This window comes from Fulmarus glacialis, unplaced genomic scaffold, assembly GCF_000690835.1.
Source record: "Fulmarus glacialis isolate BGI_N327 unplaced genomic scaffold, ASM69083v1 scaffold8473, whole genome shotgun sequence".
Taxonomy (NCBI): Eukaryota; Metazoa; Chordata; class Aves; order Procellariiformes; family Procellariidae; genus Fulmarus; species Fulmarus glacialis.
The window spans coordinates 3,906-30,712 of record NW_009200998.1 but is presented as its reverse complement, the minus strand read 5'-3'; the positions used below and the strand labels follow the sequence as shown (position 1 = coordinate 30,712).

The 26,807-nt window shown below is 36.6% G+C and overlaps 1 protein-coding gene across 1 annotated transcript; it reads right to left on the bottom strand.

The window, feature by feature from the left end:
- Positions 1-2,664: 2,664 nt before the first annotated feature.
- FAM126A (family with sequence similarity 126, member A) lies at positions 2,665-26,807 on the bottom strand. Its single transcript, XM_009573776.1, has 10 exons — positions 26,735-26,807; positions 25,737-25,838; positions 21,365-21,544; positions 18,347-18,427; positions 17,816-17,931; positions 17,374-17,469; positions 13,735-13,851; positions 12,899-12,986; positions 12,200-12,359; positions 2,665-3,359 (listed from the first exon to the last, which is right to left on the bottom strand). Exons 1-10 carry the CDS (start codon positions 26,783-26,785, stop codon positions 2,803-2,805), a joined length of 1,548 nt encoding a protein of 515 aa, XP_009572071.1. The 5' UTR covers positions 26,786-26,807; the 3' UTR covers positions 2,665-2,802.

Below are 26,807 nucleotides of genomic sequence, written 5' to 3'. Positions count from 1 at the left end.
AGGAAAGAAATTCTTTAGACTTGATCAATATCAAGGTGTGATGTCAGTTCACAAAAACATGCTTGCTGTGTAAGTTGCTCCAGAGACCAATACATACATATTTATATGAAGCCACATATGTATAGAAACAGCAGCCTTTAGCACCAAAAACCTTTCCTTTCATCTTTTTCTCAAAAAAGTATGAAGCTTTACATAATTGCAGTTTTACCAATATGAGCCTATGCCTAGGGTTCAAGCCAGACCACAATTAGAATAATTAGCTGGATAAAATAAAAGGATAAACTAACTTTACTTTAACACTGTTTGACTGTTAGCCAACAGTATTGTAAACATTAAATTACATATCTACATTTTACGGCATTTTAGATGCTTCGAAATTCTAATTATTTATAGCTACAGTGACTAAATCTTCCCAGTATAATAAACATCTTTTAAACCATTTTTTTTCTACTGTGGAGATAACCGAAACAATCATGAAGTAAATGAAACAAAACAAACCCTGTAGAATTACTTAAAAATTCTAGTGCCTTAACACTAACTCACAACTAATATCATCACAACAAACATTTGTCAACTGCAATTTTATTTATCTATTCTAGGTTATGTTTCAATTTAAATTACTGTAAAGTGTTTCCAAAATACTCTTAAATGCTACACTGCAAGAGCATATCAGGTAAGTTCTGCAGGTTGTTTCTTCGTAACATCTAGAATGAATTTCAAGGAAAGGAAGAGCTCTACATTCAGTATGTGTAGTGCTAGCCAATGTCTGCTATCAGCTGCCTAAAACCCTTCTATTGCTTGTGGTTATGCATGCTCCAGCAGCCACCACATGTATTAGTCAACCTGAAACAAATGTGCTGTCTAATGTGTATTGCAGAAAAACCTGTAAAAAAGAGGCAAAATTGTCTGCTGTACAAAGTATTTACAAAAGCATACAACTTCAAAGAACCAGTTTATTTCACTGGCCAAAGTATTAAACACTAAACAGGACAAACTTGTAGTTTATACATTAGGAATGTAAGTTTTCATGTACAATTAAGAAAACACTTCACTGTAAAAAGGTGAAATATTGCATTACTAGACTAGAACAGTGTCACACAAGAAACTGAAGAATGAGAAAGTGTGGTACATTCATTTAAACTCAGGCTCTCAGGTGAAGATAAACATCTATAGACTCATGCAGCTATTCCACATACTTTGGTGAATATTAAGAAGTGTATACAACTAGTCTGCAGTCTTAGAAGTAGAATTATACAACTTACTTGTCCCTATCAACTATGTCTCCTCATCTCTTGTCATTAATTAACCAGCTTATTAATTGCTATAAACCTGAATAACATTAGCTGCTTAAAAGTTACTTGTGCTTCAGTTTAAGTCAAAAAGGGATATCTAAACTTATCTCCAGGCAAATAGGAAAGTCTACCAGAATTCTAGTGTTTGTTTTGTTCCCAGGTTCTTGATAATAAGTGATCACTAGCTGCAGAAATTTGGACAGTTGGGAATGACTATGCCTTAGATCTTCATCCTATTTTTCCACTCATAATAATATATTGTCTGTTTATCAGCTAATCACTGCTACTGGAGTGGTTTTGTCAGCTATTGCTTCTCTAAATTTCTGCATAAAAAGTTTTAATGTCCATTTTTAATTAAAATCTTAATGTTATAAAAGTTGGTATCAAACAAGGTCACCAAACTAAGTGAAGGTTAAAGGTTAAGTAACCTTGAACAGGCTGTTGTTTTAGAATTTCAAACTAGAAAAATAATAGATATAAAAGACTAGGAATTACAGTGCCAGTTATATTTACATTATAATTTCCCTTTGTGCTTGCAAGTTACTGAAAGTACACATCCTTTGGTAGTATTCTCTTAGTCACAAGTAAGAAGTTCATGTTAAACACACTCACACTCCTGATTTGCTTGAGTTAGTGCAAAGGGCTCATACCTTATTTCCTACAGAACATTGTTACATAAGCACATCTCTTCCCCATAAATAATAAAAATACTGATGACAGTGACTTTTCAATGAGTAGCTTTGTGCCCGATATTTAAGAATCTGAAAGAAAGAAAGAATCTGTCACACAATTCATAAGTCTAAAGCGTGACTAGCAATTGATAAGAGCTCCCATCCACAAATACTGCTGCTGTATGACTTTTGGCCCAGTTTCAAACGTATAGAAAAAACATAACGCATCTGTAATTCAGACTCATATAGGCATAAACATGTACTACCATTACAAAAACCGCCATAACATCGAACACTGAACTGATGCTTCTAGTCTGAACCTTACATGTAAGCACAGCTTTCTCACGGTTAACATAAGAGAATGTTTGTTCTTAAAATGCTGTTCCAAAATTTCATGCCCATACTGTGAGACTTCTTTTAATAAAAGAAGTACTTCCAGTTTTGCCTATGCCAAGTGGTTGTGAAAAAGTAGAATCTGGGAAAGAGGCTCTATTGTTCCCATACCATGCTTGTATAAAGCCACACATCTTGGTCAGTGGCTAAACAACCAATCAACGCTTGTTAAATTGGTGAAGCTGTGAACTTCACATGAAGCCGTAAGCAATCAGGTGTATAAATACAGTACGTCAAAGAGGAACCTTCCAAGCTATTAGAAGTTGATGCAAAATAATTACAACTGTTGTCTATTCACTATGACTGTCAAATGTGAGCCAAGTAAGAATTTATGGGCTTGAGGTTTAAGAAAGTAATGTATGGCATATTAAGGAGCTTAATGTACCAATGTACCAATATCAGCATAAACCCTCAATATTTTATTTTTCATACTTGCCAACTTAATATCAATCTGTTGACAAAGTTATGCTAATACTAGGAGGTCGCTGCTGATTAGGTTGTTTGCTTAAAATTGGAAGATCTGTTCTTTCTGCTCCATATATCAGTTTTTCCTCCTGAAGACTACAAGCTGAAAACCTGTTTGCCTCTGTACCAGATACACCACCACGATTATTTGGAACTGTGACACCACTGACCTGTTCAAAGGATTTACTAAACACAGTAGTGGTTGTTCTGGCCAGACTATGGCTGCCAGGCTTAGGCAGGGACTGGCTAGTTGTCAGTGTCAGTCTCTTCAGAGAGACAAGCTCTAGATTCTCACTCATGGCTCTCTGAGTTTGTTTTCGTGACAAGTGTTCTCTGCAGGTTTCGCCTTCTTTTTCTTTTCCTCCAGCTTTACCTCCTCCAGACCTTCGTTGGCTCTTCCCTAAAAGGTTCTTACTGCTCGTGTTGCTGCTGTTAGATAGGGCAGACTGACTTGTACTAGAAGTTGCCCTAGAGTAAAACCCTTCATCAGTTTCAGACACTTCTATCAGTTCTTCTTGAATTGCTAAATCAGTATTACCTGCATGGTAGAAAAAGAAATAAAGAATTAGAAATTGACTTGCTCACTTTTATTGATTTTACATATTGCTAGGTTTTGATATTTACAAGCATGAAGCCATACAGCAACAGAACAGAGAACAGAAGACAAAATACTTACCTATTCCATTACATTTTGGAACTAAGGTTCATTAGGATATGAAGTTACAGCAAACAGTGCTGCATTAACTAGATCAAAAAGCATGCCCACAATCTCATTTTGTAGTGATTTGGAGGGGGGGAGGGGCGCGGCGGAACGCAATCTTGTTAATTCATGCAGGAGATTAGAAATTTATAGATTAGAAGATACCACACAGAACAAAAAAAGTGTAAATCTTATTTTGAGGAAGTGCTCCAATACATGATTTTGCAAAGCTCGTTAATTATAAAGGTATGTGATCAATGCCCCAGGACACCCAATACGGCTGGCACCTGCACGTTTAGCAACCCAAGAATGCTTTACGACTGAAAGGTCACCTTCTGCATCATAGGTCTGGTGGTGTGAGTTGGAAACTCAAGCACAACATGAGATCTCCAGTATACTGTGAAAGGTGGAATTTGGGAAATCTGAGGTATGCAGATACTTTTCACATCCATTTTGATGGATTCTTCATACCATTGATCACTGGATTTTGTAAACCCAATAAATATGCTTAATAAACTCAAAGGTATGTTGAGTCTCACAGTGTATTTTCTCCAGATTAAATAAAACTACTTGTAAGTACGTTGTCATTGTCTGTGGCACAGACGAAGCTGTGTGCAATACATGCATTTGTGTTATTACACATGCAAATGTATTAACTGCATACTTTAATTCTCCAAACATGCAGCAGTGACCCTTTCAATCAACAGTGGTACCTTAGAGTGCAGCTACAAGTGCTCTGCTAAAACTGCACTCTGCCAGATGAGTTTATTCCATCCTCCATCATTTTTCTTACAGATTTTTGCCTCCTGATTTCTGGCATGCCTTTGCTGTCAGTTCTAGGATCTGTAGCTGTTTCCTGTACTCCCTGTAAATGCTGAACATCATTCTCTGCTAGTGCTCTGCTCTTTTCCCCATTCCCGGTCCTCTCTCCAGCCACACTTGTGACACTAATCTCAGGTATGATAAAGTTGCCCAATTCAGTAGCATCATTACCATTCTCTGGTTGTTCTAGAATTAAAGATGAATAAGAAAAAAAACAAAAGATGTCTGAAACAAAACATGAAACAAAAGCCAATAGATACAGATGACTAAAGCACTATGAATTAAAGCAGATGTTCACATATTAACCTCTTGTTAATTAGCAACATTAGCGAGTATGGAATTTTGCTTTATTTCTAAATTGCAGGCTTTGATCTTCCAATTATTGGCCTGCACCCACATACTGGAAAGCCCCATGCTTGATCTTTCAAAATTGAAATTTCTGAGGATCATGAAACAAACATTCAGAGATTATCAGAAATCAAAGAACTGTCCATAATTCACTTTTATTGACTATATTCTCTGTATCACCATACTAAAGTGAAACTTATTTTTACAATGAAATGGCATATCAACTTCATGTGTTATCATGTAAGACTAGAATTTCTAACATACTGTCACGATCCTGCACAGTGGTCAGCCTGAAAACTAATAGTGAAAAATTAAGCCAACTCAAGCACACTTTGACTTCCATTTTCTTTCTTCATTTCAAAAAACTATTTTCAACCAGAAAGATATTTACAAGTAGGAAAATTCTCCAGTTACTAAAATCAACTTAGCCAGATAAAACCTACGGAATTTTACTGCAGTTTTTGCCACCTACTAATAATAAAACATAAATGTTGATCTCCCTCAGCCTTTTTAAGCTTCTTATATGAGCTTACAACTAAATTATTTGCAATAAACTTATTTGTATCACAGAAGTCAGTTACTAAGTACAGTTGAGAAAACAGGGATGATTAAGCTGGGGGGAGGGAAAGCACCAAAACATTCTGCAGCACTGGAAAAAAAAAAAAAAAAGAAATTAACACAAACACCAATGCAGCTTAGTTCTAAGATTACTTCTTTTCATCTGGATAAGTCATCAACAGCAGATATACAAGTGCTCACTCTGGCCAAAAAATTATTTCAAGACAGTCCAAAATTCCTGCAGACATAGCCAAAAATCCCCAAGCAAACAGAAAACTTCACTGCTACTCAAAGTGTGAGTAGCACAAGAGATTTAATAATGATACTTAATGATATCAATGCAGTAAGAACACAATAGTTCCTACAAGGTCCTGGTAAAAAAAAAAATCCCAACTCCAAAGATGCCTGTCTACATCAGATGAAGAGAGGTTTGAGAAGAACAAACTCTTGAGAGGAAAAAAAAGTGAAAATAAAAATGGGAGTTGAAACTTCATGGAAATTCCGAGTATATGCAAGTAACAAGTTACAATCCTAGCAACCTGTCAGCTCCACAGTGTTTGAAGTATTCTCAGTATCTCAACATCTTTTAAAAAGTATTCGGAATTGCTTTATCAGCACTAGCTCTACAATCACAAAACTGCATTTAGATGACCTGGAGAAGAAAAAAGGAGAAGCCGTCAGTTACAGATAGTCACGGCACATCCTCCATGAAGATGTATACCACGGAAACACAAGAAGAGCAAGAGCTACACTATATGCTATATAGTTATATATTCTATATGTGTTATATATGTATACTATATGCAAACACTACGGCCACAAACTTGACAAGACTAAAAATGCACTAAAAGCACAGCTCAGAATAAAGCTCAACTGAATCCCTGTGTTTTATTCATAACGCAGCTCTTTCAGACCTGAGGATTAAGGAAGGACCGCCCAGACTATACTGCCAGTTTGCTACCGCACGTGACCAAAGTTGGCAGTACAGACATTTAACTGACAGTAAGAAGTCCAAAAAGAGAGGAATTTATGATGAGATGGTTTTTCCACAGAGGCAGCTGGAGGGGATCCTCTCTTCCCCCTGTCCCCGCACTAAGGACTCTTGTGCAGGCACAGTGTACTTCTAGGTCAAGCAGGTTACAGCGCTGGGCTTTTCGCTAGCATTTGTGCTCTCTGCACTTATCACGACAATGAAATAAGCCTCAGAGCTAGAAGGTTATTCTGGCAGGGATGGACACCATTGTCCTCTGGTGTAAGAGCTATCCGTGATTTTACCTGCAAATGCTAAGTATCGTGATTCTTTCTAACTAGTCAACTACTAATGAAAGTATCTGTTTAACAAATTGTACTATCCAAAGGAAATGTCATTAATAATTGCTGCTAATTAGCCACTAACTTCCTGATATTTGGCAGGAAACTCAAGTTAGAAGGACTAACACTTGGAAACAGTTCTAACAGCACTCTGCAAGAGTCTTCTATCATCAGTAACAAAGGTAAAAACCGAGCACCGTGAACAGCAATAGTAATAATCATAAATAAATAATAACAACAATAATGATAGTAATAATAATACCACCATCAAATATAGCCTTTTTTCTAAAAACATAGGAGCAGAAAGGTTAGTGAGGAGAAAAGATCAATGCTCTGATTGGCCTCATTGGTCTAATTTTACTAGGGTGGGCTACCTGTGCCTCTCCTATGGCAATCTTCAAACGCCTTCCTGCTACCCCGTCAGTGCAGCTACAGGCATCTTATTTCAGCAGAAATCTTCCCAGGATCCACTGATCTCCACATGCACAAGTCGATTCTGCTAGAAACTTCATTTAGAGCCAGGACACCAGAGAGAGGAGAGGGCAGAACAGAGCTTACTGTCAGTCCCTTCCTCACCAAGGGCAGAACAGCTCTAATAAACAGCATCCAGCTCCAAAGAAAGGAGATTCAGAGTGCACAGCAGAAATCAGAGGAACAGAGGAAGAAATTTTTTGTTACAGATTTTGTATAATAGCGATACTTATTGTTGTTTGGTGGTGTGCATTTCTAAATGCAATATCCTACTGTGATATCAGGACTTTACCCATCATTGCTGCATTCCCACAGCTGTGTAACCATTATCACAATGAACTGGGAGAAAAAACCAAAACACTTAAGGAGTTTTACTCAACACAATTGTACCTAATCTTTTAGTTAAGTGCTATTAACTACTTCTAATGAAAGGGAATATACCTTTCTCTGAGTTTAACATTGAACTACAGAAGGAAATTAATGAAAAAATGGGATACTGGATATCTCAACTCCTATTAACACCATCTACCATAGCATCTACAGTCTCATGGCAGGGATAAGACTACACAATCCATCTCCTTCATAGTAGCATCCCCTCCTTCTTTTAAAACTTTTAAGAACACCTAAAACAAACCTTCAGCTTCGTAGTGCTTGGTTTTGAAGATAATACTGCTTCAAGCTGGACAACTCTGGGGGTCTACCCTTTGAGAAAGAGATATTAATACACAGTGCACAAGGCAACGTAGCAAAAGAGAAAACAAAGGACACTGCTACATAGTGTAGAGATAAAACTGAATAATTATGTCAGTTTGAAAGTTAATATAAATATGCCCATAGCGGTTGAAGTAAAATGCATTTGGAGTCACATTTCTGAATGCTTTGAGTAGTACAACCAACCTTGATAAATGCGTTTCATGATTCCTACTTGCTAAGAATTAATTCAAAAGATATTTCAATCATAGTCTACCTTATTATTATGGTTGTTATTATTACGGTTGCCTACATCATTTACCTCAGATTGCACTGGCAAACTGCCCATTTGGATTGTAATTCAATTTTAACCACCACAAGCTCAAGCTGCATTTCCTGCACAACGTTAGCATTTTGAATTATTCACAAAAACATCAAGCTTATATCCCAAAATTAACATTCATTCCAGATTCCTAAAAAAAGTTATAACTATTTCAGGAATTAATACTGTTTCAAAAAAAGTAAGAAAATTCTCTCCACAGAGATTCAAAGACTAATGTTTCTAAGCCTTGTGTACTACATCAATTCCTGCAATGGGGAAAAAATAACGTTGTCCTTCTTCTCTAGTTGATGTCTTTGTTTTTGTGTTATATATCTTACGAACATCCGCTCAGCTCTTCATACTCATCAGTCTGTTACATCAGGGTGTTTCTCTTACATGCATTACCTCTACACACAGGAGTTTTTCCCGAGCAACCCTTTTATGGGGCAGTGTGGCAGATTTTACATGAGTAAAGAAAGCACTGCTAGGGCTTGCTTTGTTTTTTCCTAGCTTCCATAAGTAACCATTCATTTAGGTGTTTATTTCCTTTACAAGCTATACGATTTTTCTGGTTTTCCTCTGCTTGTGAATAGAAATGGAGATGTCACCCAAGGCTCGTTTTTAAAACATGAACACTACAAAAAACTAATGCTAGATAGAAGAGCTAGCGCTCCTCTTTTTTAAGCTTTATGATTTATAGGCAATCCAATTCAATAGCACTAAATAATTTGTTGATAAGGTGTGGCTAGTATCAACTGACTCTATAAATACTATCCATTTGTGATTAGATGGATCCATTTTGCAAACGACCTTCACCTTTAGTACCTCTAAAGTACTTACCTTAGAAGTCCAAATTCACAATACCAATTTGATTTTAAATTTTCTGAGTAACAGCTCTAACGAATGAGTTACAGGGTTGAGTATCACAACAAGATTAAATGTTAAGTCAACCTTTTTTCAAAACTGACTTCAATCTATAGTTCTAGCAAAGGTTAGCAAGATCTAAAAACTTTTATAGTAAACTGAATTTTTTAAAAGATAAAAAAAATAAAGTCCGTGCTTCTCAGCTGGAAATGTGATTGACTGTAATTCTTTTATTTATTCTACACAAAGAGCTAGTGATTGAAAATTGCTGCCCTTGCTTCCCCAAGGGATACTTTGCTTCATATCAGGTCTTCTCGTCCACATAAAGTGTAAGATCAAACTATCTCTCAGCTGTCTCCTCTAGCTTCCTAATCCATTTGTACAACTCATTTTTATTATACTGAAGCACAAAAATAAAACTCCCAAATACAGTTTTACCCCTTAAACTGTGGGAAAAAGAATAATGGTCAGGAGGTACAAGGTTTGTCATCTGATTTCTACCAATTCCAGTATTTATTTTAATTCAAACAAGCATCTGTAAGCACAAGCCTCGTTATTCTTTCTGCATGCTGACCGTGAAGATCTATTCCATATCTTCCTTTCATCTGGAATTGTGGGGCACTGAATTATGTTATTAGAAATTTTGGAATCAGGAGACCATCCACTCTGACTTTAAAAGGGCTTTTAAAAGAGTCACAAACAACAATTTTGTTAGTATTTTACAAAGTGGTATATGCATGGAACGTTTACCATTTAAAACAAAACAATTGGATGGTCAGTTAGTCAAAGATACCATAGACTCAGTTTTGGCCTTTAAACTAGCAACGTTTACATAGCCTTCAAATTTACAACTACTCCCACAACCTGCTATACAAGTTCCCCTCCACCCTTGCCCTATACCAAGTGATTTTCTTCCTCTTCATTAAATCCTGTACCATCAAGGCAAATCCAAAGTTTTCCCAATAACCCAAACAAAATGTTGACAGAGCTTTTTTGTAAAAGTCCGTAATCTTTCAGTCCTCATCCCTAAACACTGACTACTCCTCACTTGGGTCATACTAACTAGATTATCACTGTTTCCCTCAACTTGTCCTGCTTTACAATGCTCCCATAAAACACACCATTCCTCCCCATTTCTACGAGTCCTACGATTATTCCCATTTCCCTTCACCTTACTATTATCTGCTGCAGGGCACACTTGTCCCACCCATTTTTCCTTGAACTTCACCAAGCATCACCCCCTGCAATAAGGCAATAATTGTAAAAACGTCTAGATTTCTGCATCTGCTGAAAAATTTGCATTCCTATAAGGATGGTTCCAATACTGATTCTGTTACATTATTTCATTTTTTCTGTAAACGCAAAGACAAAAGGAATGTTTATTTTAATACACTTTCAATTCCTCTGAATGAACTAGCACTCAGTATCCCCGATCTGTGTTCCCCTCCACCACCTCATTTGAACAAGTATCAGAACCACTCAAAAATAATAGCTGACAAAATTGCCAAGCTTCAGAGGGCATTTGTCCATTTAAAAAAAGCTGACCTATCATACAGTTTTCTTGCACCTGGTCAATAATCCCTGCTTAACAACTGTAAGCCTGAAGAAAGAAAAATAAATAATAAAGACTAAAATGGTCCTTAGCAGTCTTGAGATTTCAGTAATGACTTGCTACTGGACCTCACTCAAGTTAAAGACTTGTTTTGCTCCTCAGCTTCGTCTGACAGTTTTAAGCAGTTTTTAATAAACTGAAAAGTTGTTTGGTTATTTTACCTTTCTTTGCCCCTCACCCCCTCTGGCAGCTTACTATTGGTAGTACTACCACCAGTGTGTATCATTACTGCTCAGAAAGCTCTATCATTATTTTAAAGTCATCTTCTACCACCATATTTATAAATAATTTTCTCAACACTTACTTATAAAGGACTGAGAGGTAATTCAGGTAACTTGACAATATTTTCCTAACCGAACTGTCCATATACTACAAAAGCTCATACAGTACACATCATACAGAAATTTTTATGATACCACTTCAAAATCTTTATTGAACCTATTAAAAGAGCATTCTTATCTACACTCACTCGCTTAGCCTGTCATCAGAATTACAAGCCCAGCAGAACAAGCCATTGCCAATTTTGATCTCTGGTCCAGCGGCTCTTCCCTTATCTGAAGACGGAAGAAGTGGAATAAAATGTTTCTCCTTTTGCAGTACATTCAGCACCATTTTTTCTACTTCTCAGCCCAGACCTGTGTTCTACTTTGTGGAAGCCCTTATATTAGTTTGCCTAAACGTGCTGGTTTTGGCTGGGGTAGAGTTAATTTTCTTCACAGTAGCTAGCACGGGGCTACGTTTTGGATTTGTGCTGTAAACAGTGTTGATAACACAGGGATGTTTTAGTTACTGCTGAGCAGTGCTTACACACAGTCAAGGCCTTTTCTGCTTCTCACACCACCCCACCAGCGAGGAGGCTGGGGGTGCGCAAGAAGCTGGGAGGGGACACAGCTGGGACAGCTGACCCCAACTGACCAAAGGGATATTCCATACCATATGACATCATGCTCAGCATATAAAACTGGGGGAAGAAGAAGGGGGAGATGTTCGGAGTGACGGCATTTTGTCTTCCCAAGTAACCATTACGCATGATGTAGCTTTCCTGGAGATGCTAAACATCTGCCTGCCGATGGGAAGCAGTAGATGAATTCCTTGGTTTGCTTTGCTTGCATGTGCAGCTTTTGCTTTACCTATTAAAATGTCTTTATCTCAACCCACAAGTTTTCTCACTTTTACCCTTCTGATTCTCTCCCCCATCCCACCGTGGGGGAGTGAATAAGCAGCTGTGTGGTGCTTAGTTGCTGGGCAGGGTTAAACCACGACACCAAAACATAGTAATTTATCCCTCTACCATTAAATCCGATTTTCATTTAAGTAATTTAAGACAGATGAAGTTCTGCAGTGAAGTTGTTAAATATTTACTTTGCTTCAGGTACTACACCTTACTTTTCAGAAGAAAACAGGAACATCGGCCTCTAAAGAATCAGTAACTTTGTACAGCTCCCTTTAATAAAAAAGGTTTTTTGTGTTGTTGGTTTTTTTTTTTTTAAACATGATTAAGGAAATAAAGAATATACTTCATCTGAACTGCATTAAGATTCCCATTTACCACTAAAGAAAATAAAAACCTCCAAACTGCTGCTTGCTTACTAGCAATGAAGACGTGCGATAACAAAATTCTCAACGTTATTTTAAACACATGTAAAAAGCTGAGAATTCATCGCAAAATGTGTTTCTTACCATGCCTTTTCCATCTATGCCCTCGGATAGACATGCTAGTCACAGCATTTCTTGATATTCTGGATGAAGTAGGTGTAATTTCAACCTGAATGCATCTTGTACCTTCTTTACTAGATTTCATGGCACCCTGAGGCAGTGAAGCTTTTATTGCATTAGCAACCTAGAACAGAAAAGATGCAGTAAAGTTCTTAACATGAAGATCCAAATTTTAGAAGAAGAATTCTGTCAGGAGATTCTTATTACTCCAAGAAGAATACTGTGTACAATTCCAGTTTAAGGTCAAAAAGCACACCAGCTTTTTGCACAGGTTATAAAGAATGCTGGTTGCAATTACCTCTCAGAACTAAGTCACATTTAATATCTGTCACTTTTTAAAACAAAGTTTCCAGTTTGAAGATGTGGCTATTACTTAACATGAACTTCAGAGTGCTTCTGCACTATGATCTAAGCTTTCAAGACTTAGAAGCGTTCTACTGAAAATAGCTTGTTCATTAGGGAAGATGACAAAATAACTAAGTACATTGAAAATACCTCTGTGTGTGTGTGTCTATACTTGCAGATCTAGCTATTCACATGAGCGCACCCACACCGCCCTCATGGGATTTAGGTTCCTGGCATGATGTCGCATCAGGCACGTTCACAGGAAGGATTTCCTGGATTAAAGTTGTACTCAAAAAAACATTGAAATACAACACTTACCAGCAGAGGTTCTGGATACAGTTCCAGCTGTGCTCTATACAAAATGTCATCCATAGCTTTACGAGCCAGATCCCATTCTCCATTATAACTATAAAGGTAAATGTATACACAATAATAAGCATCTATATCAACAGTTTACCCTTCTTGGTCACATAACCTTCACATATTTAGTATTCCTTGAGAGCTCAGCTTAGAGGAATTGAACTAACTGTGTTCATTGTCAGTAAGCCTGCTATTTAGAGAACTTGTTCTCAAGTATCGTTTATGGAGACAAAGTTTTACTTTCACTGGCCACCCTGAGCAGTTTAAAAATTACATAATTAGTTATTGATCAGCTAGTCATGAAATATTCTGAAATTCAAAACCGGGATTGTTTTAATATTACTCCATCTTTTGAGTACTCCTGTGTTACTAGTCTCTAATATTTTCAGTTAATAAGAGCTTTACACATTAGCATGACTATCAAAGGGTAAACAACATCAGCATTTCAGAGAAATAATGATAAGACCTTTTTTCCTTAACTAGACTGATGTCAAAACTAAGCATGCAAAAATGTGGACAGCAGACAATGGTTGGAAAAGGGTTTTTTAAAAGATTTTTTCACATCAGCAGTTATACCTATTAAGTGCTATTCTAGCCCTCTTTCCCCAATACATCAGAAACTTCAGCTAACTAGTTGGAGAACTATGTTCTCTTCCTGAGGACCTTATTGCTAGACACAGCATCTGTCCACTAGAAAATAAAACATTTCAAAGGTAGCATGCCTAGATGAGTGTAGAAATGAAGCTGACATTTCTGTATTTTATATGCATATAAAAAAAACCCAAACAACTTACAAAGCATAATAAATCCCTGTTAGCATTTGCACCATGAATTCAGATGAAACTGGAATCCTACTGTTGACTCCCTTGTACTTTCTCACTTGTTGGCGAGGATATCCACAGACACAAATTCTAAAGAAATCATGCATTAGTCATTAGCAAATAATGTAGAACCACCTTTGTATAGAACTCTACAAAGCTAGGTGTTTAGTATACATTTTAACTACAATAGACCCACAGGAAGGTATCCATCAACAACCCTGTGCTGAAGCAGACTATTTCTTATTACGGAAGAAGGGTATGCCCTCTACTGGCAGAGTTCAAATCTTTCAAAAGAGAGACATCCTAGACACTCCTGTTACATTTATACTATAGAAAGTGAAAGAAAACTGCCGGTAAAAGTCATTCTGAATCCACGCATTTGCTGCAGAACAGACAAAAAATAAGTTAATGGTATTTAAGGAGATAAAGCAGCATAGCAACTATTAATACTACAGACAGAAGCATCAGTGTCATTGCATATAATATGGAAGTTGCATATAAGTTTTCAAGCAAAGAGACCAGAAGTGTCACATTCATAAAACTATTCTAAAATCCAGTAAAAGTCAGCTTTAGACTTTAGTTCTGAACTAAATTCCACACCAGATTCTGTAGTCAAAACATTTTGGAAATCAAAGATATTGGGTAGTTAAATATTCAATTAACTGGCTATTACTGGACTTCTGGAATGACCTTTAATGACATTAATCAAAGTATTTCCTTCTCCAAAGCATAGAGTAGAAGGTTTAATCTCAGAAAGCTTCAATTTTTCAGCTTCAATACCAGAGAGCTTGTAAAACTCCTCTTAAATCTATTTTTTTCCAGAAAAACAATTGAGTTAAGATTGTATTGTAGTACCTTTCAAATTACATCTGTAATAGAAATTTCAGGAGCCTTTTTTTATTAATACTAACTTTGCCACTAACCTACTGCACTTTTTTCCTCTCCTTCTCTGTCCCGCAACTCATCCTCTGCTTTGGCTCCTTAAAAAAAAAAAAAGTAGACAGCGCCTCCAAGATCTCTATGGCTCAGCAACTCTCCCAGTATGTACTTTTCACCTAGTATGATCTAAATTTGACTCTTCACGCTGATATCACCATATCTCCAAACAAAAACAACAAAAAAAGATTTTAAACACTTCATCAGGAAAGACAGAAAGCCACACTAGTGACAACATGCAAGGAAACGAGAAGATCATGAGATGTTTATGAAGGAAGAATCATAGAATGCTTTAGGTCAGAAGGGACCTTTAAAGATCATCAATTTCCACCCCCCTACCATGGGCAGGGACATCTTCCACTAGATCAGGTTGTTCAAAGCCCTGTCCAACCTGACCTTTAACACTTCCAATGATGGGGCATCCACAACTTCTATGGGCAACCTGTTCCAGTGCCTCACCACTCTCATCGTAAAAAATTTCTTCCTTATGTCCAATCTAAATCAACTCTCTTTCAGTTTAAAACTGTTGCCCCTTGTCCTGTCACTACAGGTCTTGGTAAAAAGCCTCTCTCATCTTCCTTATAAGCCTCCCTTACACATATTGAAGGGCTGCAATAAGTCTTGCTCAGTCTTCTCTTCTCCAGGCAACAACAACCCCAACTCTCTCAGCCTTTCTTCATAGGAGCAGTGTTCCGGCCTTCCGATCGTTTTTGTGGCCCTCCGCTGGACCCGGAGGTCCACAAAACAGGTCCATGTCTTTCTTTTACCAGGTACCCTAGAACTGGATGCAGTACTCCAGGTGGGGTCTCACGAGAGCTGAGGAGAGGGGGAGAATCACCTCCCTCGACCTGCTGGCCACACTTCTTTTTACACAGTCTAGGATGTGATTGGCTTTCTGGGCTGCAAGTGTATGTTGCACCATATTCCCAAGCCCTTCTTCGCAGGGCTGCTCTCAATCCATTCATCCCTCAGCCTGTACTGATATCGGGGATTGCCCCAACACAGGTGCAGTTAACACTGACAGTTATATAGAAGAGAACTTAATACAGACACTCTATTAATGCCAGTATTGGTTAGTTTTACAAAGCCCTACTCTAGTCTGAGTTACTTCCTCTAAAAAGGCTAGAATGACATCAATAGAACCACTTCGCTTTACATCAGAGTAATATAATATTCTTATGAAAAGAGACTTAGTAAGTGAAGATGTCCAAATGCAAAAAATCTGGATTTACAACGCTTGAGATCAGCATAAAATACTTTGTGCTGCAGTTGTCACATTTACAGTTCAAGTTTGTAAATAAGAAGTTATAGAAGCTTTTGCTTCTTTAGAAAAGTCATAAAAATTGAATTAGACCTACTAGAAGAAAGCACATTCATCGTAGATTGCTTTCATACAGATCTTCCAAAACAAACCCAAATTCAACACTGCTCAAACCAATTAAAGGAACAGATTCTTCTGAGAATTTTGTCAGCACCACATCCAAACAGAATACTGAAAGATATTCTGGTCTTCTGACACATATTACCTTGAACCCCTAAAATGCTGTCCAGGCAATATTTTCAGTAAGCAGAGAAACATGGATGCCGAAACCAGTAGGGAATGAAGAACTAAGATAAAAATCGAATTGTATAGTATCAAATAATTCAGTATCCAAACATTCAACATTTTGAAGTAGAAAGACTTGTTTGCATCTACAGGTAATTTGCTCAGGTTTTTTTGGAGGCTCTTTAAAAATTATTTATCCCAAATACAAACAAAACCTAACCAACAGAATAAGCAACATCAGTGTCCTGTCCACAATCCTTAGCTTCTAAATATTTTCTATCTTAAATTTTAGACCAGCATACCTAACAAAGATCTTGTAAAGACTCTTGTAAATATTGCCAAGTGCTTCAATGCTCTCTCACCTCCTCTGAAGAGTAGAGAATCTTACAGACATCCATTACCATGTTTTGTTTGTGTGAGGAACCTGGGAATTATGACTGGTAAAAAGTTGCTGTAGTTGACTTCTAGGTGTCTCTTGGGTTTCCTGGGTTAACGACAGCATTCTAATATTTTCCTTAACCCAAAGTCCACTTTCAAAAATTTAGAGATAGACATGTTTACTACCAGTTCTTCCTCTTTGAAAAAAGAAATGGATCAAAAATGGACACTGTAATTAAAGCTGAGGTAGGTTGTTTTGTTTTGTTTTATTTTTTGAAGTAACAGCAGATTTTGGAAATACCCAAAGTATCTGTAAGAATGGATGTATTTCTAGTTTCAAGATCTACTATAACTTCAAGAAAGTTTCAACTTGCATAGCATCCAAATATATTTAGTAAGCTTGCAATGCAAAATTTACCAATATTTTAGAAGACATTTCTGACTTTATTTAGTTAACACACCTACAACTACTTTGATTAAAAACAAACAGTTCCCTTGATTTGACTTCTCCACTCAACAGCACTGCATATAAGACAGATCATTGCTTCCCTATTTTGAGATCTCAACCCAAAGTTACATAAGAGATACTTTAAAAGCAAATAATGCAGCTGTAAACACCTATGAAAAAAAAGTCAAGTTTACAAGCAGCTTTTGGGAACCTGGAGCTTCTTTTTTAAAAAAACAAAAGTTCAAACTGATTGTATTTCAAGTTGAAAATGCCATTTTAACTGTAATCAACCTACAGAAATTACCTTGAACAAATTTGACACAACGACTGAAGAGAAACTGCAGGCATGTAGCTTAAGGCAGCATTGTAACAGAGCAGAAGGAAAGTCAGCACTTCAAACCTGGGATTTACAAGAAACATTAGAATTACATTACCAATTTTATTTTTGAAAAGAAAACAAGTTTACACAGAAATTTGCAAGAGTTATTTGAACAGATTTGGTATTTCGTTTCAATAAAATTGACAACTGAATAGTTTGGTTCTGTAAGCTTTTCCTCTTCGTGTAGTAATATGCACTGCTAGTGTTTCTGCATCTACATTTACACCTGTTTAAAAACAAAAAAAAAAAAACCCACCACAAAACACAGCATACACCTATCCACCTTCAGTCTATAACTATATTAAAAATTATAAGAAGTTAAGATTCATTAGTGATTCTGTAGCAAAATCCTATTATACAATTTCACCTGTTTTGTGCTGTTAACATTTCCCTCTGAGGATGAGGTCCACTGTATACAACTCTGGACAAACCATGCTGTGATAAAGCTCCTTCAGTGAGAGCCATGGAGCCAATGCTGGAAGGCTAAAGGAAAAAGGGTCATTCAAAACATGTCCACCCGAAGTCTTGCTACAATGCAAGTGAAAATAGACAATGATCAGCACCACCATATTTGTACACAAATTTTTAACAGGCTTAAGGTTCTCTGACTGCTTAGCTGTCTTAGATTTGAGAAGTTATTTTACACCAGATAAGGTATATGGCTTCAGAAGAGAAAAAAAAAGACATAGTTGGTGCATGGATATTATGAGTTATGACTATTCAGTCTTGAAAAGGCCTCAGAGACCAGTTAGTAGTACTCAAAAGACTGAGAAATATGTTCCTATGTCATCATGCAACACGTTAAGACTACTTTTCACTTTCATTCTTAACAAACAGGTCCCCAAAGCATACTGCCTTTCTCAATCAGTAACAACTTCATGTTGTAGATGTCACTTACTTCATGATAGACTGAAGGTTTGGACAAAGACGGAATTGTGAAACTCAGCACTCTGCTATGTCCCTCTTTATCAACTATCTCCTGAAAAAGACAGAAGATACCAATGGTTACCCTGTACTACAGAAACCAGACATTCAAAAATGTTAAATGCTGGGTGGGGGTGAATGGATAAAGAAAGCCAACAAATTATTATAGGGACAGAGAGGGATACTGTAACAATACGAGCTACAAACTAGAAATTATCTCTGTATTTGCTTTCTATCGCAGTTCATTTGCTTTGTTTCTGAAAACTATTCAAATGACTTCGCAAAAGGCACATGCATTTGCATACAGAGTCCACCTTAAAAACACTAACTGGAAATCTCAATATGTTTAAACAGTGTTATCTTTTTTTAATTATACACTATTTGCTAATTGTAAAGGTTAATGCTCAATAATTCTGTTCTGAAAACTATTTATCCATCAAGTAATGACTCTACAAGTAATTTGTTTTGGAAATATTATAGCTCTGGAATGACTGCAGCCTCACATGGTTTGATAGTAGCAGACATCATGGTATTTGCAAAAGCCCAAGTCTGATAATTCCACACTTATAGAGAGACTTAAAAGAAGCATGGACGCAAAGCTTTAGAGAAGCTACTTTCCTGCAAGATACCACCATAGCAGTATGTTGGCAGACTTCTCACTCCTGTAAGATATGGGAAGATTAATGGGTAAGGCAAAAAAAGATGTGCCTGCGTATCACAGAAGAGCACTGAAGTACTTCAAATAAAAATCTTCAGAAATTCCAATAACCAACATCACACACACAAGAACTTCCTCCCCACCCCTAAATTTCAGCAGCAGATTTCATATATCCAAAGGTAGAGATTAGAGAAGAGCCTCAGTGTCTCCTGAAACCTATGCCTTGGAAGGCTGAAGGACTAACTTCACATAGTAATTATTAAAACTCATGTCTTGAAGTAGAATATGAAATGGTAAAGGAAGACTGAGAAGTATCAAAAAGGCATTCAGAGCTGTTCTGTCTGAAGAGTTATACAGCTTCTCCACTCTCCACACAAACCACTGATACTTTAATTTTCAATATTGCTTCTGCATCAATGTGGAAAACAGTTTCCTCAATATATGGGAGGAGAAGGGAAGAGAAACTGGCTACATCCAAACTTTTAAAATCTAAAAATATAAATACTTTGACTCTTCGTTCTAATTAGATTTGTAATTAAGGTTCAGGAGTGCATTTCAAGATCTGAAGCGTACTAGAAAAAACTGATACCTACAGCCAGGAAAGCCAAAAACATCAACCGCATGCACTATTACTGTATGTCTCCAAGCTGAAAGTAGAACAAACCAGTTCATGATCTCAAGGTTCAGCCACAGTAACTCCATACCCCTGACAACATAGTGAATTTAAAATTATTCTGAGCAGTATTTAAGTTTTCAATTTCCATCAGTAAGAAACTGCAGGACTCTGTTGAGCATGTTAATTCCCTCAAGTTCCAAGAGACCATCGTACATATTTACAGAAGGATTACTATTTGTATTAGGCTACATCTTTCCTCTTGCTTTTGAAAACAAAGTAGCTGGTTAAAGAGAAAATAAGTACCTAAGCAGGTCACCTATTACCTTTGCAACATTGTATGCTGAAGAACAGCACCATCTTGATTGTTTAAGTTACAAATTTTATACGACATCAGAGGGAAAGAAGTCAGCATCAACAACATGGCATTACTTTACCATAAGCATTCATTATCTCTTAAAGCAGAAGCGGGTAAAAAAAACCCCAAATGTTTCCAAAAATGAGGTTGATCTACAGCTTCCTACAGAAGCTTGCTCTAAAATTCTTATGACCCCAAGCAGCTGGAGATGGATGGCTATGTTACTAATTGAGGAAGAAACTGTTCATAGCTAAATGAAGACATTACTGGACTGGTTTCAAGCTTAACTGTAAATGTAATCTCTTCTAAGAGAAAGACAAGTGATTATAGCCACATCCATCAGCCATTTTAGATGACTTCATCATGGAAATAAAGGAGTGAATTGACTTAAGGCGCAAGATATACCAAATGCTTTCCAGAATGTTTTTCTTCTCAGATACAACTAAGCACACAGAAAACACATGAAGCCTGTACTCTGCCTAAAGAAGAGTTGAATACAAGGGCTCAGGTCTTTTTTAAGTAGACTCCTGTTTTCACTTGCTTGGTAAAGACACTTGAGATTATTTTTAGAAGAAGGATGGGAGCTGCCTTCTTCAGATTTTCAGCATGCAAACAGAAGACTTGAAGTTCATCACTGTTTCACTTCCCAAAAAGCCTTCCTAAAACATCCAGAACATACAAACTACACTGAAGAGAACCCCAATGGACATAATAATACTAAGCTTTTTATAATAGCCATAAAAAGACTAAATGCATAACTAAAATATGGTGCTCTTAAAGGTTCCTTCATAATTCAGTACTTCAAAGTAGTAATTTAGTACAAAAAGTACCTTTTCATATATGAAAAAAATGTCAAGGTTATTACAAAATGAAATGAGACCTTTAATTTCTCAAAGCTAAGCAATCTTGACTGTTCAGCAGTCAAGTACTAAGAATTTGTTGAAAGTGATTTTTTGTGTTTTCTAGTCAAGATAGTCAAAATGCCCCAGAAAATATGGGCAACCATTTCAAAAGTAGCACCTCTAAAAGCTCTCAAGCAAAATGTAAGTTTAATCACCATACCAAGAATTAAGTAACAAAAAAATTAAGACAACTCCTTTGTCTCCTTCAGCCATTAGTGCATTAACACTTTCCAGGAACCACAAAAAGAGCAGAGAAAATATTCACCAAAATAAAAGATTAAAAGTTCATGTTGCAGATTTCTGACATGGACACCAATCTGAAGAGTCAAAACTGAGATACTCAATCACTTCATTTCAATTCAGAAACAAAATAGTTAATTATTTCCCAGTAAAATACTCTATAGTATCCCGCAAAAGCACACTGATATTTTGGGCCTGAATAATGACATGCAAATACAAACCAAGTTATAAACTCCTAGGAGAAGAGCCTCAATGCATCCACTGCTCTGCAAATCTCTGCTGGCTGAGACAGCAAGATAGCACCACATCAATTCCGGTAGAAACTGCAGAGTAAATCGTAGCAATTGTTCCTCACCACTGCGATAGAACTCAAAGAGCTGATGGCAAACTGGCTCCAGAAGCTGAAATATAAATTACAATTGTGAATGAATAAAACATTACAAGAAACTGCAACTTTGTGTGGATCAATCCTCTGGACAAAACTGTAAACTGATAAATGTTACATTTTAACTATTAGAGAGTGACTGATGCAATAACTACCCAAGTCACTTTATACACTTTTCATCCCTTATAACATACTTTCAGATGATAAAAGTACAGCCCTCCCTCCCATGTGAAGAAAGCATTCCAATGGCTCCTTTCTCTCATTTTTGGCTTCACTTCCTCCAGCCTCAAAGGCATAAATAGAGGACACTTGTTATCATCACACCTCATACCATGCCCTCTGTATCTCTAATATAAGGAAAAGTACCTGGAAAAGGTCTTTGGTGTTCTAGAGCTCCAACAGTGTACACGAAAATTGCCAGAAGCTTTTACCCACCAAGTGAGAAGAGCTGCATTAACACTCAAATTCAAAGTGTTACAATAACTTAGTACACAGTAGAATTAGTTCACTTTTCCACTCATTAAAATCTTCTAGAAACTTCAATGTATTTATAGGTTTCAGACAGAAATGGGAAGCCTCAAGAGTAGTCTTACAATCAAATTTGTTAAGCTGATATAAATGGAAGTAATGTATTGAACTGGAAGTAATACACTGAGCTAGAACAAGATAAAAAAAAGACTTAAAACCAACTAAGCAATCAGCTTGTACTGTGTTTCTGGATTTAATGCGCATTCTTGCGCTACCACCTACCTCCGCTAGAGAACGAAACATAGTGCTAACCATCATGTGTCGATGTATGGAAGTTATATTTTTATTTTGTCACCTAGACAGGAGATTTCCTAACCCAAGTGGAAAATACTGTCAAAACCAGTAGGCACTATCAAAGCCAGTTGAACTGGACACTGAACTGTCAAGCAAAAACTCAAAAGCACATACTCAAAAATACTTTTTGGCAGCAAACACAGCAAACCATCAATAAGAGTTTGGAACTGTAAAAGGATTTCTTCTAAAAAAAAAAAAAAAAGAGTGGGGTAGGGAAGGGAAAAAGGGGATTTTAAATTAAATCTTCTAAATCATTTATTTGCAAGTAGTAACAAATAGGACCTCCCTATCATCTAAGAAACTACTCCCTGAGAAAGAATCTAGGCAGTTGATGCATTTATATTGGCGAACTTTACAAAATGAAATCTGAGATTCCAGCTATTTAGAATTCATTTTACCAGCTCCAGCTACTATATAAAAAAAGCATTACATAAAATGTGACATTCTCCAATTGCAAATCTCTGAAAGACAGGATTCAAATGTAATATACCTAAAGGACTAGTTTTGCTACCTTGTTTCTTGCCTCCAAGATTTAACGTCTTAACAGTTCATCTACATGACTCACAGAAATAGACTCTAAATTCATTTCAAAACCAGGAATGTTCAGGCTAGCAGAAGAGCATGCTAGAAAAAAAACCTGCTTACTTTCCTAAGTTTTTCCTCCTGACTACAAAGAAAGTTGAGTCAACATTGCTTATTTCCCAAAGTTACTTCTGAATCCAAAGGATCTCAGCAGGTTTTACTTCCTTTTAAGAAGTAATTTGGGACAATCTGATCCATTCAAAAAAGACAACTTTTAGCTTCTGACAGATATAGCTTCTCTTTGGAAAAATCTACAGCAAAGGCAAAAAAATCATGCCAATCTAAACTAGTCACCAGTTTTAAGAGCAGAATATCAAAGATCCTTCTAGAAAACTTCACCAGCACAAGTGCTTTCCATCTTCAGCTTACATATTTCACGCAATTTGCATGCTTCCTTTAATGAAGCATCAGTTCAGAATGATGTGCTTGAACTTTAAAAGGCACGTAAATAGCTATGACAGGTATTCATGTTCATGTCGTTATCTCAGTTGAGACAGCTTTATATCAGCACATTTAAATGCATAATCAGTACAAAAACAGATTTTCTTCCTCAAAATGCCACCACATGCTACAACCTAATATCAAAATGCACTAATGATTGTTGCTGTTTCAAGATATTGTTTTACACTAAAACATTTCAAAAAGGTATCTAGACTGAAAGAATTTTTAATGCTGGAACAGAAGAATGTCCAAGCAATTTCATCCCTCTTCCTTTTAAGCTGCATCCAAATGTGTTAGATGCTCCAAACACTTTCTATTTCCTAATGCAAATACCTGCATGGCTACTATCTGTAAGGACGGCTACAGCATTTTAGGTAGAAAGCAAAAAATCTTGAATTTGTGAAGAAACAAACTTCAGAATTTTCTTTTTTTTTTTACCATTGGACCCTTGAGTCAATTGAAAGTCCCTTAAATCTTCACATCTACTGAAGACTCTCCTTGTATTGCATTACATTTTTCATCTATCAATCAGTGGCCCAGGAACCTCAAAAGTAACTAACTTTACTAGTCTTTACTTACAAAGCTACTATGAATTGGATATTTCTTTGCTATAGCAAACAAGTAGTTCATTTATTTCACAAATTGATTATTAACTTTTTGGAAAAGCAAACAAAAAAAACCTGTATGAAAAGCAAACACGAACCAGCAGGAAAATGCAGTCACAGATGCAAATACACATGATTACTTTTCAAATGCTTAAAAAAAGAACACATCCATCCCCCAAAATGAGATTAATCACAATTTTAAAGTACAGATAATTATTATATTAGAAGTACATATATTCAAAGGTATACAGATGGGGTTGTTTGTCTATTTTTAATCTCAGCAGTATTTGTAGTGTTCACGCATTAATCCTTCCCCTTTGGATTACATACATGAGATAGAAAGGACAGCACATATCCTACACTGTAAAGCAAGTTGTCATTACACAGATCTCAAAAAGAAATTACTTGTCTTTTTAACTGCTAGTTTATAAGTATTTTCACAATGTGGAAAGCTCCAAGTAGCCCTTTCCACAACACAATGTGGAAAGCTCCAAGTAGCCCTTTCCACAAAGTGACAGGTACTCAGAGAACGGTCCAAACAAAGATTTTAGGACTGTTCTCCCAAGGCAGCACAACACTCAGTGTCAGCACTGGCTTTTCACTTCAACTCAAAGTCTCACTAACAGGGAAACCTTCAATACCTTGCCCCAAGAATTATGCCAACAACCTTTTTGAGCAGAATTCGCAGGGTCTTGACCACCCTGCTACTAAGGTTCCTGAGAAATCTAGTGATAGGCAGAAGTAGTAAGAAATCAAAGAACATATGGAAGTATCATTCTGGCTATCAACAGTGAGACTCATCAGATTAATTTACATGTAGATACGCATTCTGAAGACCAGACAGGCTTGACTCAGTAGTTGCAATGACTCAGAATGCTGAGCAGCAAAGTAAAATTACATTTCTTCTTTACTGGACAACCTGGGAGTTTCTCTATCAGCATTCTCTCTAAAAATGTATGTACTGAAAGCATTTTATCCTCTGACCACTATTGGCATCATCTCAGACTTTGGAAAGGTTCCTTATGCTGGGTCTTTTCAGAAGAGGAATTAAGGACTTGGTGCAATTTTAAAATAATACACACAAGGTTTGCTGGATGGTGGAAATTGAGACAATACAGTTAATAAGACACAACTAAAACCAGCTCAGTATGTTTTGAACTTACCTGGACACTTTAGAACAAGTGCAGTCATGGGGTATGGAACCATTCCTGGCACAGGTAAAGAGCAAACCTGCCCCCTTCCCTGCAATTTTTTTCTTTTTTTGCCATCATTTCAGCAAGGGTACATCCACTGTATAAATGCATGTATTTATATTGTATGTATTTAAAACAACAACAAAAAACCTAAAACCTAAGAAATAACTTAAAAGGATTGCAAACCTACCTAACATTGTTCTCTTGGGTTGTAATAGACAAGCTTCTGATAGCTATAGATTCACATTCAAGTGATACTGAATTACAGAAAGAATTCTGTCAGTCTCAAACATCTTTTCAATTCCTTAACATGTTTCTCAATTCTATACCCAAGTCCTGAAGCCCATCAGTATGATCTACAAACTTAGCTATGATCAGTAGGTTACAAAACTTATGAATTGTTTCCATGGTAGTATGACATTGCTAAGAACAAACATTTTGACGGAGACTCTTCATGTAGTTCTGCAGTTCACACAGTTAGAAACAATTAACTAGCACACAAGCTCTTATTTTACTCTGCTGGTGTTATGTCAGACATTTTGTGTGAGAAATCTGATATACTCACTTCACTCTGTGGCTCTTGAATTACTTTGTAAAGAGATGAAATCAAAGCACTCTTGTCTTTCAAGTTTGTAGCATAGCTGGATATGGATGCTTCTGTCAGTGTCTGAAATAAAAATATTATAACTACTAGAAAGAGCAATTTTTATCATTAAAATATAACAGCTATTTCAACAACAATTTTCCATTACAAGCTACTATTTATCAGAGTTTATAGTAAACTAAAACTTGTTTCAGAAAGAAATCCTTACTATGGAAATCACCATGTTTTCAGGACAACAAAATTGCCAGAAGACACACTGCATTTTATCATTTTGCAGACAATTTCATATAGAATGTAATGACAGTGGATGGGAAAGAGATAAAAACCAAGAGTTTCACAGGTGCAGCCCCACTGAAATTTCACAGTGAAACTTAGCAGTTTGCAGATCCATACTTTAAATAGTTTTCTTAAGGCTGACTGTGCACAGCTAGTGAATATTATTACAGGATATAGTATTACTCTGAAAGAACACAAATTCCAGTTGACATGAACAGCTCTTCTCTAACACTAAACAGATTTTCTGCCAGTACTTAAAGGGGTAATCTTTTTAACAACTCTTTGGAAGCTGTACATTTAAACTTACTATTCATAGCTCTTACAGTACTACTTATCTGCAGTCCTTCAAAGGAGATCACACTCCACTATACAGATAGGAAAACACATTCCCAGTGTATCTAAGCAGACCAGGAGCAAAACCTATAGTCAAGTCTAGTCCGTACTCAAACCAACAAGACCATTCACCTGTGATATACATTTTCACTGCTCTGTATCAGGAAGTATGTAATCCCAAAGAGGACAAGGAAAAAAATCCTTTCAAGCAGACATTTGTATATATCACATTATCTCAGCAAAATCCAAGGTTACTATTTTTCTTCATTTTCTACAGCAATCAAGCACTCTTGCATACTGCTCCAGCAGCAATTCAAACACTTCTGGCTAAATATCCGAGAATATATTACCTTGAACTCTGATAACCACTCCTCCACAACCCCAGTATCCACAGCTAACATCTTCCAACATCCGTTCCAAGAC

What these genes read in the sequence shown, in the direction of transcription:
- FAM126A (XM_009573776.1), bottom strand. Translation starts at nt 26,785, where the DNA reads ATGTTAGCTGTGGATACTGGGGTTGTGGAGGAGTGGTTATCAGAGTTC. An exon ending in AGTGGTTATCAGAGTTCAAG is followed by an intron (nt 25,839 to 26,734) that starts GTAATATATTCT and finishes TTTTTATTTCAG; the next exon opens with ACACTGACAGAAGCATCCAT. An exon ending in ACAGGGATTTATTATGCTTT is followed by an intron (nt 12,987 to 13,734) that starts GTAAGTTGTTTG and finishes TTACCTTTATAG; the next exon opens with TTATAATGGAGAATGGGATC.